The 19,564-nt window shown below is 44.8% G+C and overlaps 2 protein-coding genes across 10 annotated transcripts in view; one reads left to right on the top strand and one right to left on the bottom strand.

The window, feature by feature from the left end:
• The first annotated feature begins 3,532 nt into the window (after positions 1 to 3,532).
• On the top strand, positions 3,533 to 15,125 carry gja5b (gap junction protein, alpha 5b). Of its 2 annotated transcripts, XM_014151234.2 has the most exons (3): positions 3,533 to 4,180; positions 4,292 to 4,328; positions 10,933 to 15,125. In XM_014151234.2, exon 3 carries the CDS (start codon positions 10,964 to 10,966, stop codon positions 12,155 to 12,157), a length of 1,194 nt encoding a protein of 397 aa, XP_014006709.1. In that variant the 5' UTR covers positions 3,533 to 4,180; positions 4,292 to 4,328; positions 10,933 to 10,963; the 3' UTR covers positions 12,158 to 15,125. The 2 variants fall into 2 exon arrangements, with proteins under 2 accessions (XP_014006709.1, XP_014006710.1); XM_014151235.2 differs by lacking the exons at positions 3,533 to 4,180; positions 4,292 to 4,328 and adding an exon at positions 9,099 to 9,351.
• Positions 15,126 to 16,339: 1,214 nt separating this feature from the next.
• Positions 16,340 to 19,564, bottom strand: part of LOC106575079 (B-cell CLL/lymphoma 9 protein) — a 109,437-nt gene continuing 106,212 nt past the window's right edge. For all 8 annotated transcript variants that reach the window (XM_045698781.1, XM_045698780.1, XM_014151238.2 and 5 more), the window contains 2 exons: positions 19,066 to 19,314; positions 16,340 to 18,774 (listed from right to left, as the gene is read on the bottom strand). In XM_045698781.1, the coding sequence (XP_045554737.1) occupies positions 17,645 to 18,774; positions 19,066 to 19,314 (1,379 nt within the window). In that variant the 3' untranslated portion in view covers positions 16,340 to 17,644. The remainder of the gene's footprint in view (positions 18,775 to 19,065; positions 19,315 to 19,564) is intronic.

Here is a 19,564-nt window from a genome sequence, read left to right as displayed (position 1 = left end):
CCAATTTCCAACAAATATGTCACTTATGAATGAGACATCAAATATGCATGTCACATATTGACATATTGTGAAAGTTTTACATATAATAATAATAATAATATATTCCACTTAGTATATGCTTTTATGGCAACACATAATGGTATTCATGCTATTGGACTAGGACATTTTTTTCACATTGTCCAAATCATAAACTTAGGGCTAGATTCAAACCGTATCGCAGACGTATGGCAGAAGATCCGCGTTATTGCTCGATTGAAATTTTAAGGCAATGTTCCCGCGTTCGCTGAGACTGCATTCACAGTAAACGCTGCGTATGTCGTCTCGTTCAGAAGATTACCTTAAAATGTTAACACAGGTCTTCCGCGATACGGATTGAACCCAGCCCTTAATTGAGCTACAGAATCAATTGTAGACATTTTGGTATGATTTGGACATGAAACATGTTATATCAGGATAGAGACTGGCATTGGATTCATGCCACAGTAAACCAATGTCATTCTGGAATTTGGTTGAACTATCCCTTTAAGAGATTGAGTTGGAATTTGACAATGACAATGATTAGCGACAGTTGGACAACTCCTCTCATTTTCTATACATTCAGTCTTTTAGCTTCATCTATTGTGTAAACCTGCATAGTAACTAGTTTTCATCATATATCTCATTATATCCCATCCAGACCTGTCCCGTTTCAGGTACTTTGATTGTTTAATTAAGCTTGGAGGTACCAGGTGTGCGGGGTTTGCACTTTTGGCACACTTTATTGGTTTCATTCCACTAGGCAAGCTCAATCAAGTGCAACTAATGTATTGGGGTGGAAAACAAATACTATTTGAACCCAGGTCTGGACCCACCCCTAGATGAAATATGTACTTAAGTACTCTGAACGGTTAAATTAGGTTGCTGAATCTAGTCAGTGTACCCATCCTCACCACATTAGTGTGTCCTCTCTCTCCCCTTTCCCCTTTTATCAGGACAGAAGCAAGGCTCTCCCTGACAGGCTCATAGGCAGGCGGTTGCCCTGGCATTGCTCTCACCTACGCAGGGTGGAGTGAGAGAGGGCTAAATAAAGGGAAGGCATTTTATCTACGTTCTCATGACCAGCGATATAGAGAGGTGTCGGGAGTCAGAGAGGGGCTGATGACAAGTGCTAGAGGCCTGCTCACACTTTCCACTTAAAGTTACAAACCCCATCACCCTAGAGGGAGGGAGGGAGGGAGGGAATTACCGAGAACAGTGGAAGAGACAGAGAGTGAAAGGATTATCACCTTAACCTAATGATTATCACCTAATGCATATCACATAACATTTTGGCCGCCAACCGGCTTCATCAGAAAGAGGAACCTTGATGTTTCCCATTTGCTTCAACTGGGGCCCCCTACAGGTTATCTCGCAGGTTAAAAGCCCCCTATTGCTGGCACAGGTCACTGCATTGTCTAATGCTCCTTGACAGAGCTGTGATTGGTCCAACCCAAAGCGTGTTGAGTGGCCAACCAAACTAGGACATGAAAAGATTTAGAAACCTGTAAAGAGTAAAGATTGAGAAACTGTAAACAGCTTTTCGGATACAGGCCTATTCATTCAAATTAAAAGGGCAGTTCACTCCAAATATCTAACTTGGATGTTTTCAGACGTTAAATGTGGTCTAATGTAGAGATGAATCCATGTCCTATGCCATCGAATGTGTTGATACAGCTACATGTATACGCCTCAAATTCCAAATAAATGGAAAATGATAAGCGCATACTAAAATCTGGAAATTATATGCCGATTATCTTTTCCATTCCACAGATGGCCTGGGACAGATACTTATCTCAACAATAGACCACTTTTGAAATGTCTGAAAACATCTGACCAACTTTGATTTTGGAATGTGCTTTCCCTTTAACATGAATGTCAACATTTTAGCAGGAAAAGAACAATTTTGTTATTGAAAGTCTAAAGTAGTGTAACTTCCCCCAGATTTGTGTGGACACTGTTGCCAGAGGACCTAACTCCAGACTAGACAATCACCTAGCAGGAAAACTCATGATTCCAAGAAAACCGGCTAAATATGTACCCTCTCGGACAGATGTTTTGTCACAAGTCTGAACATCACAAAGCTGTTCTTTCTGATTTGAGGTTGGAGAAGAAGGGGTAAATAAAGGCCTAGCACCCACGGGAGACAAACACTCTCTCTGTGTGGTTACAATTGAGCTCCTCTGGCCATGCTGATTGGTCTACAATGACTGACATGACAGTTGATGCCATGAACCTGCATTTTTAGATCAACCATGTGCTTGCCTGAAAATTCTCCATGGTCCTTTGTGAAAGGCACATTTGTTTTTGTAGAAGGAATAATTGTTGTCGAATCATGCCAGAGCTGTAGGCGATCAGTTGAATTTGAACGGTTGGAATACAGCAGCTGTCCATATCAACGCCAGAACGCAGCCTATATTCTGATGATTTAAAAATGTGTTCCAAAAGGTTTCTTTGGCTGTCCCTATAGGAGAACCCTTTTTGGTTCCAGGTAAAACCCTCTGTGAAAAGGGTTCTACCTGGAACCCAAAGGGGTTCTACATAGAACCAAAAAGAGTTCTCCAAAGGGTTCTCCTATAGGACAGCCAAATAACCCTTGTAGGTTCTAGATAACACCTATTTTTCTAAGAGTGTAGGGAGACCATTGGCATCAATGGTTTCACTGGTGTAAATACAATGTTACAAGGCTGATATGATAATGTTTTCAATGTTGTCTTGATGTTAACATTCAACAGCTTACAGGTCATTTCTACAGTTACCACTGTACACTCTTAGAAAAAAAGGTGCTATTTAGAACCTAAAAGGGTTCTTCAGCTGTCCCCATAGGAGAACCCTTTGAAGAACCCTTTTTGGTTCCAGGTAGAACCCTTTTGGGTTCCATGTAAAACCCTTTCCGCAGAGGATTCTACATGGAACCAAAAAGGCTTCCACCTGGAACCAAAAAGAGTTCTCCTATGGGGACAGCTGAAGAACCCTTTTGGAAACCTTCTTTCTAAGTGTGTACTTGCTTATAGCCATAAGGCTGTAATAGTATTGCAAACAGGCCTTGCAAAGCAATCAGTAAAACCCAGGAAGTAATGGAAAATCAAGTTGTAATTTGGTTACTTGAAAATAGATTGCATGTGTCCCTCTCTTTCTCTCTCTGTGTGTGTGTGTGTGTGTGTGTGTGTGTGTGTGTGTGTGTGTGTGTGTGTGTGTGTGTGTGTGTGTGTGTGTGTGTGTGTGTGTGTGTGTGTGTGTGTGTGTGTGTGTGTGTGTGTGTGTGTGTGTGTGTGACGTGCACTCCTGTGTGTGTGGATCTATGTATGGTTTAGGGAGCAGAGACAAAATGGGAGTTAGTGGCCAATGTAGAATTGCCATTGTGTTCTAATACAATCTGACTTCCCCTCCTGACCTGAGATATTCCTCTCTCTAGAATAGATTACCAGGCAGGCAAACCGAGGGCATTGTGGGCTGAGAGAGAGAGGAAGCCAAAGGAGGAGGAGGAGAGGAGGAGGAGGAAGGGAGGAGGCTATTGGAGGGCTGCCGGGTGCTGGGTATGGTAGGAAGGACAGGCCACAAGTGATGTCTGGTATTTCTTCCACTGCCACCATGCTTAAGGCTGCATTTCTGCCCGTGGTCTGTCTGGTAGTCTCCTACATTACAGACAGCTGCTCTTGCTCATCAGCCTGAGGTCTGTGCCCTCATCTACTCCGTCCGTCCTCGAAGTCTGCATCACCAGTCCCTCTACCCTGATCTCTGCCAAGGAATGAAAAAAGGGAAAGAGAGGGAAATAGTAATTATAGTTGATGAAAACATTTAAGTTTTCTTAAAGTTGAAAGATTCTGTTTTCTTCCGCTGATCATTGACAGATAGTGGATTTGATCCCTCAACACATCACACCAACTGGTGAGAGACTCAATTTTCTGCCCCAGAGGAGAGAGATAAACAGCTTTCTGTTTGGACTCTAGAAGAGAGACTTGACATTGGTGGACAAACCCAATCATCTTTAGCCAGGACACTGAAAGAGACTAAGTTTGCTGCTTTACCGTGACAGACACAACTTTCTGTGTCAAGACAAGACAAGATGAGCAGTCTTCTGTCTGAACAGAGACACACAGCCTAGAAAGAGAGACCAAGACCTCTGGATTTCACCCTTTCAGGGACAACTTTTTGCCTTAATACTGTAAGACTGTTCTACTACAATATACCTTACCCCTAATATTGAGAGTCCTTTACTTTTCTTCCCTGTCACCTGAGCACTGAGAAAACCTTTCTGCATTTTCATTTTTAACAGAAAAGGCACCAGCCTGGTCTAAGCAGCTGCATCTCAGGTAGAGTACTGTGTGTGTGTGTGTGTGTGTGTGTGTGTGTGTGTGTGTGTGTGTGTGTGTGTGTGTGTGTGTGTGTGTGTGTGTGTGTGTGTGTGTGTGTGTGTGTGTGTCAGTCTGTCAGTCTGTCAGTCTGTCAGTCTGTCAGTCAATGGTGGAAAAAGTACCCAATTGTCATACTTGAGTAAAAGTAAAGATACCTTAATAGAAAATTACTCAAGTAAAAGTGAAAGTCACCCAGTAAAATACTACTTGAGTAAAAGTCTAAAAGTATTGGGTTTTAAATATACTTAAGAATCAAAAGTAAATGTAATTGCTAAAATATACTTAATTATGAAAATGTAAAAGTACAAAATATTATTTATTCCTTATATTAAGCAAACCAGACAGCGCCATCTTCATGTTTTTTAAAATATACAGATAGCCAGGGACACACTCAAACACTTATACATCATTTACAAATGAGTATTTACAAGTGAGTCCGCTAGATCAGAGGAAAAAGGGATGACCAGGGATGTTCTCTTGATACGTGTGTGAAATGGACCCTTGTTCTGTCCTGCTGTCACGCCCTGACCTGAGAGAGATGGTTTGTTTCTCTATGTGGTTAGGTCAGGGTGTGGGGTGGGCATTCTATGTGTTGTATTTCTTTGTGTTGGGCCGAGTATGGTTCCTAACCAGAGGCAGCTGTCTATCGTTGTCTCTGATTAGGAACCATACTTAGGTAGCCTGTTTTTCCTTTGGGTTTTGTGGGTAGTTGTTTTCTGTTTTGTTCCTTGTAACCTGACGGAACTGTTGACGGTCGTTTTTGTTGTTTTGATTTAGTGTCTTCATTAAAGTAAAATATGAGCACTTTACACGTCGCGCCTTGGTCCCCTTTGTACGACCGCCGTTACACCTGCTAAGCATTCAAAATGTAATGAGTGCTATTGAGTGTCACGGAAAATGTATGGAGCACAAAATACATTATTTTCTTTAGGAATGTAGTGAAATAAAAGTAAAAGTTGTCAAAAATATAAATAGTAAAGTACAGACACCAAAAAAACCTTACTTAATTAGTACTTTAAAGTATTTTTACTTAAGTACTTTACACCACTGGCGCGTGCATGTATGCGTGGATGCATGTGTCTGTGCATGCCCTGGACAATGCATACAACTTAACATTAGCAGTTTCCAAGCCAGCATAGATCCGTAGCATCTGCTGTGATGTTGAAGGATTAAGCCTTGTTTTGTTAGTACTGAAATATTATCCAACCTGTCAGATGAATTTGAGATTAAAGTTGACTCTTTCCGACCAAGGGATTGCAGCCTAAACATAGAAAAGCAGTTTATAGTCAACTGCTCTGGCGTTGCCTCCAAAGACAAAACCCTCCTTGTCTTTAGACTTTTTGTTTGTGCTGCTGGTGATCATGCTAGCAGCACCGAGCAGATCGGATGACAAACCAGAGAGCACATGCAAGATGAGTGACATGAAATTGAGCCAAAAATAAAACAAACATGACATAGGAAGGAAAAGAGCAGCAAGCCAAACAATATAGAGAGCAGGAGTAAGTCAAAATAGGGAAGTCATACATTCTCAGAGCTTAGACTATTGTTATTAATAATGGGTGGACCCTTATCCTGATGTAATATCTTAATATTACATTGTCCTGTGACCTTGAGGTGAAATGTGGCCAACAGTATTCAATGGGCTTCGAGTGACATGAAAGAATGGTGTTAAAAGGCTAAAAAGAGCTTAAAGGAAAGGACATGATGTCAGACTAACTCTGAGACATCCATAGTTAGATGGTGATGATGCCTTTACACACACTATATATACCTTTCTCATTAACCTTCGTAGAAGCAGTTGACTTTAGACACTTAAATAAGTCGCTTGATAAATAATTAAGCTTCGAATGATTAGTGGCAATTATTCAGTCAAAGCTAATTCTCCAAAATGTTTAAAGATATAGGGCTATGCTCTGTGAAATTGAAAAATGGTCTTAAGTAGTCTCTTAAAAGTAAATAAGTAGAAGGGACTGAACGATTCAGGAGGAGTCCATTACCCTCATTGGCCAGACTTCTAAAAGTAAAGTAAAGTGTGGAATTGCGAATAGACTATAAGGATAGGCTAAAGATGATCCAAATGTCCAAACCCTTTACTCTGTAGCTCCCAGGTGGCAATAACTGGGAGTAAATGGTGTGTGTGTCTACCAAGACATAACATAACAAAGTCATGGCTGGTTTACTCTACCATTACAGTACCTCTACAGAAAGCTATCATTCAGGTACCAGACTTTAGTAAACCCTGCTGGAGAGAAGGTTCACCTTTTTGAAGTTTTATCTTATTTTCTACTTTAAAATGTGAACTATCCCTGATGGGAATATTTTTCATTTGTGACTAACTGGTCTGTATGAAGATTGATTATGTTAATAATAACTTATTTATGAGCAGTGTGGGAAGGCAAAGGCCCCAGTGGACTGTCTCCCCTATTTCAAATTAGTCAGAAGGCTAAGAGTGAAAATCATCTATCTTGCTGTGACAGACCTAGAGGGACCATACTGTATGTATGCCATGACCCCCAGGAATGTGGAAATAGTGTTTGGTGTGGAGTGTACAGCAATCAAGCCACATTGTGTAGAATAAAAAAATACAGTGAGGGAAAAAAGTATTTGATCCACTGCTGATTTTGTACATTTGCCCACTGACAAAGAAATGATCAGTCTATAATTTTAATGGTAGGTTTATTTGAACAGTGAGAGACAGAATAACAACAAAATAATCCAGAAAAACGCATGTCAAAAATGTTATAAATTGATTTGCATTTTAATGAGGGAAATAAGTATTTGACCCCTCTGCAAAACATGACTTAGTACTTGGTGGCAAAACCCTTGTTGGCAATCACAGAGGTCAGACATTTCTTGTAGTTGGCCACCAGGTTTGCACATATCTCAGGAGGGATTTTGTCCCACTCCTCTTTGCAGATCTTCTCCAAGTCATTAAGGTTTCGAGGCTGATGTTTGGCAACTCGAACCTTCAGCTCCCTCCACAGATTTTCTATGGGATTAAGGTCTGGAGACTGGCTAGGCCACTCCAGGACCTTAATGTGCTTCTTCTTGAGCCACTCATTTGTTGCCTTGGCCGTGTGTTTTGGGTCATTGTCATGCTGGAATACCCATCCACGGCCCATTTTCTATGCCCTGGCTGAGGGAAGGAGGTACTCAACCAAGATTTGACGGTACATGGCCCCGTCCATCGTCCCTTTGATGCGGTGAAGTTGTCCTGTCCCCTTAGCAGAAAAACACCCCCAAAGCATAATGTTTCCACATCCATGTTTGACGGTGGGGATGGTGTTTTTGGGGTCATAGGCAGCATTCCTCCTCCTCCAAACATGGCGAGTTGAGTTGATGCCAAAGAGCTCCATTTTGGTCTCATCTGACCACAACACTTTCACCCAGTTGTCCTCTGAATCATTCAGATGTTCATTGGCAAACTTCAGACGGGCATGTATATGTGCTTTCTTGAGCAGGGGGACCTTGCGGGCGCTGCAGGATTTCAGTCCTTCACGGCGTAGTGTGTTAGCAATTGTTTTCTTGGTGACTATGGTCCCAGCTGTCTTGAGATCATTGACAAGATCCTCCCGTGTAGTTCTGGGCTGATTCCTCACCGCTCTCATGATCATTGCAACTCCACGAGGTGAGATCTTGCATGGAGCCCCAGGCCGAGGGAGATTGACAGTTCTTTTGTGTTTCTTCCATTTGAGAATAATCGCACCAACTGTTGTCACCTTCTCACCAAGCTGCTTGGCGATGGTCTTGTAGCCCATTCCAGCCTTGTGTAGGTCTACAATCTTGTCCATGACATCCTTGGAGAGCTGTTTGGTCTTGGCCATGGTGGAGAGTTTGGAATCTGATTGATTGATTGCTTCTGTGGACAGGTGTCTTTTATACAGGTAACAAACTGAGATTAGGAGCACTCCCTTTAAGAGTGTGCTCCTAATCTCAGCTCGTTACCTGTATAAAAGACACCTGGGAGCCAGAAATCTTTCTGATTGAGAGGGGGTCAACTACTTATTTCCCTCATTAAAATGCAAATCAATTTATAACATTTTTGACATGCGTTTCTCTGGATTTCTTTGTTGTTATTCTGTCTCTCACTGTTCAAATAAACCTACCATTAAAATTATAGACTGATCATTTCTTTGTCAGTGGGCAAACGAACAAAATCAGCAGGGGATCAAATACTTTTTTCCCTCACTGTAAGTGCCTTGGCAGTAGGAAATCATATTGTTTGACATTGCTTCCTCGACTGCCTAGTGGGGGACAGGATGGCGACCAAGAACGCTCAGACAGAAATGTAAAGGGAGGTGAGTTTCTATGGGAAGTGAGTCAATCTCAATGACTCTTGTCAAACTGATTTACTAAATGATGTGCAGCAGCAGTAAAACCCATTCTTCCCCCTAGAAAGAAATTCCAGGTTATTTTGCCATGTTTGAATAACCGTTTTTATACACCAATATGGGCTAGTATTATTTCTATTATATCTTATAAAAAACGACTTTCCACTCAGCCATAGTTCCCATAACTTGCCTGAGGTCACTGTCGTGGCCACTAGAGCTTAAATCGTCCTCACACACAAACTACTGGTCCGCTGTAGATAAAGCAGGGAAACCCTATTACCCCACTTTCCCTCTTCCTCAGACACACACACATGCGCACACACACACACGCACACACGCACGCACGCACGCACACACACACACACACACACACAGACACACACACACACACACACACACACACACACACACACACTGTCTAATCAACACCCTCACTTGAGCTTAAAGAGCACTGATCCTGCAACTCCATACTTTCCATTGGTCATGCCCTTCAGGAGAAGTGAGGGAGAAAGAGAGGGGAAATGCTACAAAGTTACAGTAATACACAGTCTCGTCTAGAGAGAAAGACTGAGGATCTATACAGTCTGAAGAAAATACAACCTTCAGTGCCAGATGGATTTTAGTCGAAGGAAGGTTTAATGTCTCTGCTGGTAAGACTGAACACAACTTCTTAGAAGCGAACACAACCTTAACTTGAACCACTTAGTCTGTACAACGGTAATTATCATACTGCATAGTTTGTCAAACATCAAGCTTGCATAGCTGTCTTTTTACATATGCTATTTAGTTTAATAAAGGTTTTCACTGTGTGCCTACTGTATGAAACTAAGTACTATGAAAAGTTGTTCAATAGACACTACTTAGTTTATCCTTTATTTGAGTGTGAGTGGGGGGAGTCTGGAGTACACACTACTGTACTGTCTGTGCTCATGGAGCCGATGTGGAATCGCCAGCTAGTGAGCTGTGTGTGCTAGTAGTGTTCAACATAGAAGTAGCTGTTTCCTTTGCTCTGCAAGGGCCAAGGCTTTTGTATCGGGGCAGGTAACGCTGCTAGTTCGAGTGCAGATATATATGCACAGCGAGAAGAGCTGACAGTAGAGTTCATGGGGTGATGAAATGGTAAAGCTCCGGTGTTCATAAGTTAGACCTAAACAACTACCAAGAAGAAGAAGACTTTCCTATACTAAAAATAATATAGTTATTTACTGTATATTGTCATATATGGCGTCTGTTATTGGAAAATGCTTTTGAGGGAACGGGTCCTTTGAAAATGTCTTGACTCAGTTCTGAGACGGATTCATTTCTATTAACAGAAACAAAGTGCATTGATTTATTAGTTCTTAGCTCTTTATACATGTTTTACATCTTACCAGTCACTACTTCCTTATTGACTTTGTTTGTTTTCGATGTGTCAAGAAATACGCACCATCAATCTCTGGCCAAAGGAAATGTAAATCAGTATGTCTCAGTCTTTCCCAGGCTAAGTAATGCAAAGATAAGCCCTGTGACATGTTTATTTCTGTGTTTTTGTTGACTTTAGACTTCCTTAAAACTGACATCTCAATTTCCCAGATTGCTGGGCCAGGCAGGCAGGGCTGTGGGAACATACTTGGCTCAAACTAGGTCAGTCTACTGAGCCCACTGTGGTCACACAGGGAGAAAAGTCTATTAATATACCCACTCCACAGCCCCAAATACATCGCCTGGTACAAAACAGCATAGAATCGTAAAGCACAGCATCACTCAGTACAATACAGCACAGCATTGCTCAGTACAGTACATCACAGCATTGCTCAGTACAGTACAGTAAGGTACAGTACACAGAGCGCAGCAGCTCAGCACAGCACAGAATACTTTGGTGTAATGAAGAGAAACTTGGAAACCAGTCAAATAAAAACACAAGTCAACACTGCATGACACAAGTGAATTAAGTGTGACAAGCCATGAAACAGAATAATTAAATGTCCTGAAAAAAGAAACACAAATAAAATATCCCACAGAACAACAGCACTTTCATTCAATGCAGAAATGTAATTAATTTATCTATAAGTGCAGTAGATTGTAGTTAACGTGGTCCCAGATCTGTTTGTAATGTCTTGCCAACTCCTATCATTAATGGCATACCAGTGACCATCGGAGTTGGAAAGACAACGCAAACAGATCTGGGACCAGGCTAGATGGTAGTTATAGATGGTGACTGACTGTTCCCTGACTGCTCTACTCTCTCTCAGGCCGTTCCAGAGGTGTGGTGTGTGACGGGTGATGGCCGACTGGAGTCTCCTGGGCAACTTCTTGGAAGAGGTGCAGGAACACTCAACGTCTGTGGGCAAGGTGTGGCTCACCATCCTCTTCATCTTCCGTATTTTGGTCTTGGGCACGGCCGCCGAGTCGTCATGGGGCGACGAGCAGGAGGACTTCACCTGCGACACGGAGCAGCCCGGTTGCGAGAACGTTTGTTACGACACGGCCTTCCCCATCGCCCACATTCGCTACTGGGTGCTGCAGATTGTCTTCGTGTCCACACCGTCGCTCATCTACATGGGCCACGCCATGCACACGGTGCGCATGGAGGAGAAACGCCGGCGCAAGGAGCAGGAGGACCAGGGGGGAGGTGACGGGGAGGAAGGAGGAGGGGAAGACGGAGAGGAGAAGCATTATCTGGAGCACGGGGAACAGAAGGGGGGAGAGTGCGAGAAGGAGGGCAGCGGCATGGGCAGGGTGCGTCTGCGCGGGGCGCTGCTGCAGACTTACGTGTTGAGCATCCTGATCCGGACGCTAATGGAGGTGGTCTTCATCGTGGTGCAGTACATCCTCTACGGGGTCTTCCTCAACGCCCTGTACGTGTGCCACAGCCGGCCCTGTCCACACCCGGTTAACTGTTACGTCTCGCGGCCCACGGAGAAGAATGTGTTCATCGTGTTCATGCTGGCCGTGTCGGGCGTGTCGCTGTTTCTCAGCGCCGTGGAGCTCTACCACCTGGCCTTTAAGCAGTGTCAGAGGTTTCTGAGGAGGAAACGACAACAGCAACAACAACAGCTGCTACAAGGACGCACGCCCTCAAGTGCTACGGTCATCTCCGCTGAACCTGACAGCCCACCCCGTCCATCCATGCCCTGCACCCCACCCCCAAACTTCAGCCAGTGTGTTAGCTCTTCCCCTCACACACACCCCATGCATTCCCAATCCCACCCCCATCCTAGCTGCCCCCCCTTCAACAACCGGCTGGCCCACCAGCAGAACTCAGTCAACATGGCCACTGAGCGCCACCGTGTTGTCCACAATGACCTTGAAACGGAAGACTTCCTGCACGTGACCTATGAGGGGCACGCCGACACGCCCAACGCCTGCACCCCGCCCCCTTCGCTGCTCCAAAACGGTTTCCTGAAGGACAAGAGGCGTCTGAGCAAGACCAGTGGCTCCAGTAGCCGTGTGCGACCGGATGACTTGGCTGTATAGCGCCAATTCCCAACACACACACTGTCCCTGGATCGTTTCAAAGACACACACACACACACACACACACACACACAGACTGGGATGACTATGACTCATCTGTTGTAGGGGACTAATTTGAACACTGCATGGGACAAGTCAACGAAGTCACAAAGTATCACAAGTCATGAAACGGAATACTCAAACTAATCAAGCACAGCTGTAGAGGGGTTAGAGCCTTCATATTTAGCCCTCAGGACTAATCCACTAATGTGACTGTCTGAGACCTCTGTCTGTCTGAGTCCTAAATGGCACCCTATTGCCTATATAGCGCACTACTTTAAACCAGGGCACATATAGCTTTGGTCAAAAGTAGTGCACTATATAGGGGAATAAGGTGCCATTTGAGACATTGACTCTGACTACTGTCACGGAGTCTCTCCCTGAGAGACAGGGGGGCCTTGTGTCAGACCTGAGAATGAGTGGGTCACTGCCACACTATCCGCTCTGTGACACTGACTGGCTGATGGGGACAGCTAAGTGGGACAGATGACAGCCAGTCTGTCACTCAGAGAGAGAGAGATATGTGAAGGACGGCTGCCTGTCAGTGACCCACAAACGCACGCTTAGACGAATGCTCTGCGTGTGCAAGCTTGCTCTCTCTCACGCATGCACACGAACACAAACACATACACACACGCTACATTTACAGAGGCACGCAGACACTTTCGTTGGCATACAACACAAACACGCAGACACACCATGTGAATCCTGATGTTGTCATCACTTCCCACCAGAGATCCAATAGGACCTACAGGGATGACCCGTGGGATTTTTGGTGTACTATGTATGGTTAAAGAGAGACAGACAAATTACAACCTATTCTGATCAGGGCTTTATTTATGTGGAGCCATCATCGGTTAAAGCAGACATAACAAGCTTCCCAGGGTGTGGGGAGAACATAGTTCATAGTGCATAGTTCAGATACCCTGACTGACCCGGTGGCCCGTTTCCCAAAACCATCTTAAGCCTAAATTCATTGTTAGAACCTTCGTTGGAGCATCATTATAACTCAGAGCAGTTTCCCAAAATCATCAGTATTAACTTTGCAATTGAAAACGCTCGTAATCTAACGACTGCCTCAGACAACTCCTAGAACAGCTAAGTGCATCAGATGCTTTTTCGACCTCCCTCGTCACTTTATACACATACATCTCTGCTAAACATTGAATCACATGGTTTATATGTCTCTGTGACTCTGATAACTTCATGTAACCGATGTGAAATGGCTAGCTAGTTAGCGGTGGTGCGCGCAAATAGTGTTTCAATTGGTGACGTCACTCGCTCTGAGACCTGAAGTAGTTGTTCCCCTTGCTCTGCAAGGGCCGCGGCTTTTGTGGCGCGATGGGTAACGATGCTTCGTGGGTGTCAGTTGTTGATGTGTGTAGAGGGTCCCTGGTTCAAGCCCAGGTTGGGGTGAGGAGAGGGACGGAAGCTATACTGTTACATTCAGAACAAAGTCGACTAGAAATGCAAAGATGCTTCAAATGAAAACCGAGACGACTGCATTAAAATATAAACAGTAGGCTGTAGGCCTATTTCAATCATATTGAAATACATTTAATGTTCAATCAATTGAGTTCTAGTTTGTTCAGGGGCGCAAGTTGATTTTAGAAGTGGGGGGGACATAATAAATATATATATATTTTTATTCAGTCAGATAAACACTCCAAACAGCCTACCTGACTGCTCGGAGGAGTCCACATGGTCCTAAAGCACACCGTTGCATCGTTTTGTATCATATTCCAATGATATGGGGGGGACAAAAATGCAATTTCAGAATGTGGGGGGGACATGTCCCCTGTCCACAGTGAAAGTTGCACCCCTGATTTTGCTACTTGTAGGCTACTGTCAGTATTTGTCTCAACATATTCCCTGTGTGTGCAATGATGTGCCAAATCGGTGATTTAGTGCATTTTCATTGGGTAAGCATTATTCATAATAAACTGTCTCAATAGGAGCTGATCCGTAGTCAGTATTGTGAAATAATTATAATGTTAAGGAAATATTTGAATGAAGAAAGCTGATCCGAGACCAGCGCTCCTTTTCTTTCGAGCCTATCAGTATCGACACAACGCTCCAACGACCCTCTTTGCGACCGTTCTCTCTGCGTGGTGTTTTGGCAGACGCATGTTACTTCTTCCTTCGGTCGTTGTAGGAAAGACGCATCATTAAAACACTCGTAAGCCTACATTCCATCGCTATCGGAAAACCGGGCAGAGACCTTGAAAGTGATCTTGCCAAACGAGTGTCTGTCTCGAGCCAGAGAGGAATTCTCTTAATTTTTGGAAAGTGATACCCTTTCAGAATTAGCAAACAGAAGTGCTGATATATATATATATATATAAAAAATAAGACCTAGCTTTTTTACCTGGTGGTATGTGGTCGAAAACTGAAATAGTTTTACACTAGTTTACTGAATCTGTGTGTATAATGTTTTAACAAATCTCCGATTTACGTTTTGAAATGTTTAACTAAATCTAAATACGAATTAACAAAAAAAATGTTGTTTAACTAATTTTCAACATATCTTTGTTTAATGTGAATTATATTGTATTGGGGGGGGGGTGTCATTGCAATCACATTTTTGTAAACGTTGCACTTTAGCAAAAAGCAATGTGAAAATCTATGTATCTTTAGTGTTCCAAATGTTTTCATGTTCATTTTGTATGTAAAAGTATATATTGTCTGCCGTTAAAAACACATTTACCCGTGACACATGATAGGAATTTGCAAGCTATGTCTTATCTACTCATATTTTAAGTAGAGCGATTCTATTTTGCACACTGATGACAATAATGTTCACTGTTCTATCTGCACTGTATTGTATATTGACTGTGCGTACGGTAAAGAACACTGATTCTCTTCTCACAAATTAAGACAAAATGTAAAACGAGCACAAACTCAATATATACATCCCATATGTACCATGCACTGTATTTGACTGATATTTTCTAACCTATGAACACACCTCATCTGAGATGTATATTTTTTTAACTGGCCTCTTATCGAGCAACAGGGTCAATCATTTGAGTATCAGTATCCATTTGTCCTGATCTTTTAGAACCCCTCGTTATAGCCATATTTAATCTGTGTGTTTAAACCAGAGACATGAATGCCAGGCTTCACAGCTGCAGGACACACTTACCCTCTCTAAAATTAGTCGAGAGCAAAGCCCCCTTGGCCAGGCTGACGGACCAGGCTGCTCTCTGGAATGCTGGGTAATTTAATTATAGTGTCTTGGTGGATATTTAGAGCCAGAGGAAACCTTGAGAACTGATTCCCAGCATTTCTAAAAGTTTTGATAACAGGCTAGAGAATTATTCCCAATGTTTCCCAGGGCATGGTCTGGATGGGAGCCAAAGATAATTCCCTGGGGGGCTGGTTAACTTACATACAATGAGTATGTATGGACATTCAATGGAAATAGTCTCAACACCTGCGCTTGAATTCACAACGTATCTCAGAGTAGCAGTGCCGATCTAGGATCAGTTTTGCCTTTAAAGTTATAAGAGGGGGGGACCTGATCCTAGCTCAGTACTCCTACTCTGAGACGCTTTGAGGAATACGGGCCCCGATTGTATAGTTATCATTTTGGCCTGAAACACTTGAAGCATTATATCAACCCAGGAGTAAAATCACTTGCCAACACCAGTCTGTCAGATATTGCTGCCAGTTCCAATCTTCAATAACAAAAAGGGTTTAACAATGCACTAGGCTCTATTGAGCAGTAGTTCAACCAGGTCCCCTGGGGGTGCTTCGCCTATCCACAGGGAATACTCGAAGAGACTCAAAAGACCATAGGCGTACTGGTGAAATGCACACGAGGGGGTACTTTAGGGAACAAAATGTGCTTGGTGGTACAGTACCCCAAAAAGTTAGAGAACCACTGGAGTAGAGTACCACAATAGGATAGTTGTTGGCATGGGCCCTGGAACTCGAATGGAACGTAAGCGCCACTGACCAGTGTTTCTCCACTAGGTGGCCATATTGCTCTATACAGTGTGAGATCCATTGCAATCGACACAAAGGATTTTTCCTTATAGTTGATGGAAAATAACATGAATCATACGTAGATTACGCCTCCAAAAGGTGTGATTGACTGGTGTGCTAGGGGAAAATAGCATACGACACAACACACGCCACCTGTATACCAAACAATAGCTTTTATTTGTCTTCCAACACCACAGCCCTGTACCAAATTCAATGGAGTCACATGACAATGTGTTAACACAGGAGAGGCAGGAACACTGATACAACCCATTACCTCATTTTCTGTCAAGTTTTTTTAATGACATTTTTGTTTAAAAAAAAAAGATCTGCAAAATTGTATGGTCACCCCTCCAAGTAATCCAGACATGGTTAAGGCTGCTTCGTCTTCTTCACTCTCCTCTCTGTACTCCTAGCCTGGAAGGGTGAGAGCAGAGGCTTTGCTTACTGCCGTGTCCGTTAGGGCTGAGAGGGGTTTGAGGTGTGACAGACATCCCCCCCCCCCAACCCACATCCAATTCTAAACCAGGCCTCATCAGCACCTCACTGCGTACGCCAGAGAATCACCCCTCCTACCAAGTGTTTTTTTGACAAAAACAGGAGAAAAGAAAACATTTTCTTTACAGCTAAATCATGTTTGTGCTTTTTTAATAATACTATTATCTGTATGAGGTCATCGTTTGGCATATCATGTAGAGTAACAAAGGAAAATGCAGTTTTTAAAATACTTTGACCCCCCCCTACATGGTAAACAGAATTTCGGAGTGGGAGTTGCAGCGACATTTGGCTACCCTACCCCCCCCCCACAACCCCACCCTCCTTAACAAAAGAAGATGGGGAAACAAACTAGAAGTCACTAGTAAAATCCCTTTAACAACACAATTACAGTACACAAATACAAAGAGCACGTAATCTGTGGAGGGTAGTGATGAGATGAGATGTAAACATACAGGCAAAAATGGGACAAAAAAACTAAAGGAAAAAAAAAACAGTGACCTTTTTGTCTTTTCATTCAGTTCGTTGTGTTTTTAATGCTTTATTGTTCTTTACATTTCGTAGTTCAGCTGTTCTTATAACAACAGTACAACTACGGACCTCTGGTCCCGGGTCATCCCTTGAGTTTTTATGAAGAGGCCCATTTCCTATCCGTCCGTAGAACACTGGAGCTTAGACTCGTGCCGTACATTCTACGTTTTCCCAAACAGAGAAAGATCAGTTCCCTCCGTGGAACACGCTGCAGTTGCACCACCACACCCGACGGACTGCTAAACCAGCCCAAAAGTGTCTCGGGATGTGTGAGTATGTGCCGGACTGAATGTATGTGTCCCCAGTCCACACAACAACAGCCTAAGAGAGCACAAGTCTCATTTGTATTCCTTTGTTTGCGCAGGTTCTAGACTCCTAGGTTCTAGACTCCTAGGTTCCGAGTCAGGTCTTTAGTTTCTACTTGGCTGTAGCAGCTCAGAACATAAGGTTCCCGGGGTTTCCGGGACCAGGGTTGAAGCCCATGCCCATGTCCCCTGCCATGCCGCGAGGCCTCATCTGAGGCGGCATCATCATAGTCTGCTGGGGGCCACCCATGCCGTGGAGTGACATCATCATGTTGGGCGAGCCCACGGGGCCCGGGTGATTGTACATAGGCCCCCCCCTCTCTTTAACCTGCATCATCCCCTGCCCAGGTCCTCCCATCATGCCCGGCTGCTGCCCCGGTGACAGCATCCGGTGCTGGGGTCCCATCATGCCCTGGGACATGAAGCCGGGGTGGCCCGGGTGTGGCTGCCGCATGGGATTATGGCCAGGGTTCCCCATTGGCATGTCTTGGGGCCCCCCCATGTGGCCAGGGCCCGGCGGACCCCCCATCCCCTGCATGGGCATCCCCATCCTAGGGTTCCCCTCCATCATTCCCTGCATCTGGGGAGGGAAGCCCTGGGGGCCGGAGGGGTGAGGAGGTTTCACCCCCGGGCCGTCGCCACCACGGGGGAAGTAGGACAGAGTCTGGCTCGGCTTTTCCGATGGGATAATCCGGGAGAGGTCAAACTCCGGCATTCCGGTGGCTCCCGTTCGCATGACCTCGTGGAGGTCGTTATCATTGTTGAACATGTTGAAGTCCTGACCTCCTCCCGGGGTGTTGGGTTTACACATGCCGCCCGGATCCCCGCCGGGGCCCATGTTGCCCATTCTGCCCATGGGGCCCCCCTCCACCTGGAAGCCCATGCCGTGAGGGAAACCACCCTGGGGCCCGGGGCCGTTGTGGGGGAAGGGGACCTGCTGAGGAGGAGAGTGGCCAGGGGGGAATCCCTGGCCTCGGTGGGTGAAGCCCATACGGCCCTGAGGTATCATCTGAGGGTTGCCCATCCCTGGGTCCTGCCCGCCAGGCATCATCATGCCGTGGGGCCCCATCATGCCCGGCCCCATGGGCCCCTGGTGGGGTCCCCCCATCGGGTTGGGCGAGGGCATCTGGTTAGGCATGCCGTGGGAGAGGGGCTGGGAGCCCATGGTGTTCATACCCATGGGGCTGAGAGCGGGCATGGGGCCTTGTGACGTGGGAGCCATCATGCGATTGTGGCCAGGGTGGTGGTTCATTCCCAGACCTATAGGAGGCAGCAGAGAGACAGGCAGGGTGAGATCACTACATTCAAACCATAAAACAAAGAGCAAAAACATAAAATGCTTAAGCTTACGCCTCAGTATAGTGAATGTTCTAGGCTCCAGGGGTATGTGTAGAAGACAATTGCCAAGGTGCAAAATTGGATACAGATATGTATAAGTATTTATGATTTGTGATGCGTTAACAGAAAATGGCCTGGTCTAAACACCTACCTCTCTAGTACAGCTTTGTGGGTGTTTGTATGCAAAATATAACAGCATGTTGGAGCTCTTACCAGACATGTTCATGGGCGGCAGGTTCGGCGAGCGGGCCGGTGGCGAGTCGTCGTCCGAGCTCGCCACCGTTTTGATGGCGTTGTGGTAGAGGGGCGTGGAAGTGGGCATTGCGAACTTGGACATGCGTGACATCATGATGGACAGGGGGTTCTGAGATATCGTGGGCTCAGGGGGCAGGGCGTAGGGGCTGCCAGACGGAAGACTGGAAGCACTACTGGAAGGGGGTGCTGTGGGGGGACCATTCCCTCCTGAAGGGGAGAGGGAGAGGACGACGAGAAGGGGGGAGAGAAGAGGGAGAGGACGACGAGAAGGGGGGAGAGAAGAGGAGAGATCAGTTACATAAATATCCACTGTACATTCTTATGCAGAGAACACGTAGGGCTGAATCCTAATTAAACTCAAGCTTTCACACAAATCTCCCATTGCCTGAGTCTGAGTTAAAAGCACAGATCTCAAGTCAAGATTCAGTCCATAAAGCACAATCTACTGAACTGAATT

This window comes from Salmo salar, chromosome ssa17 (assembly GCF_905237065.1).
Source record: "Salmo salar chromosome ssa17, Ssal_v3.1, whole genome shotgun sequence".
NCBI lineage: Eukaryota > Metazoa > Chordata > Actinopteri > Salmoniformes > Salmonidae > Salmo > Salmo salar.
This window is presented reverse-complemented; position numbering and strand designations above follow the sequence as displayed.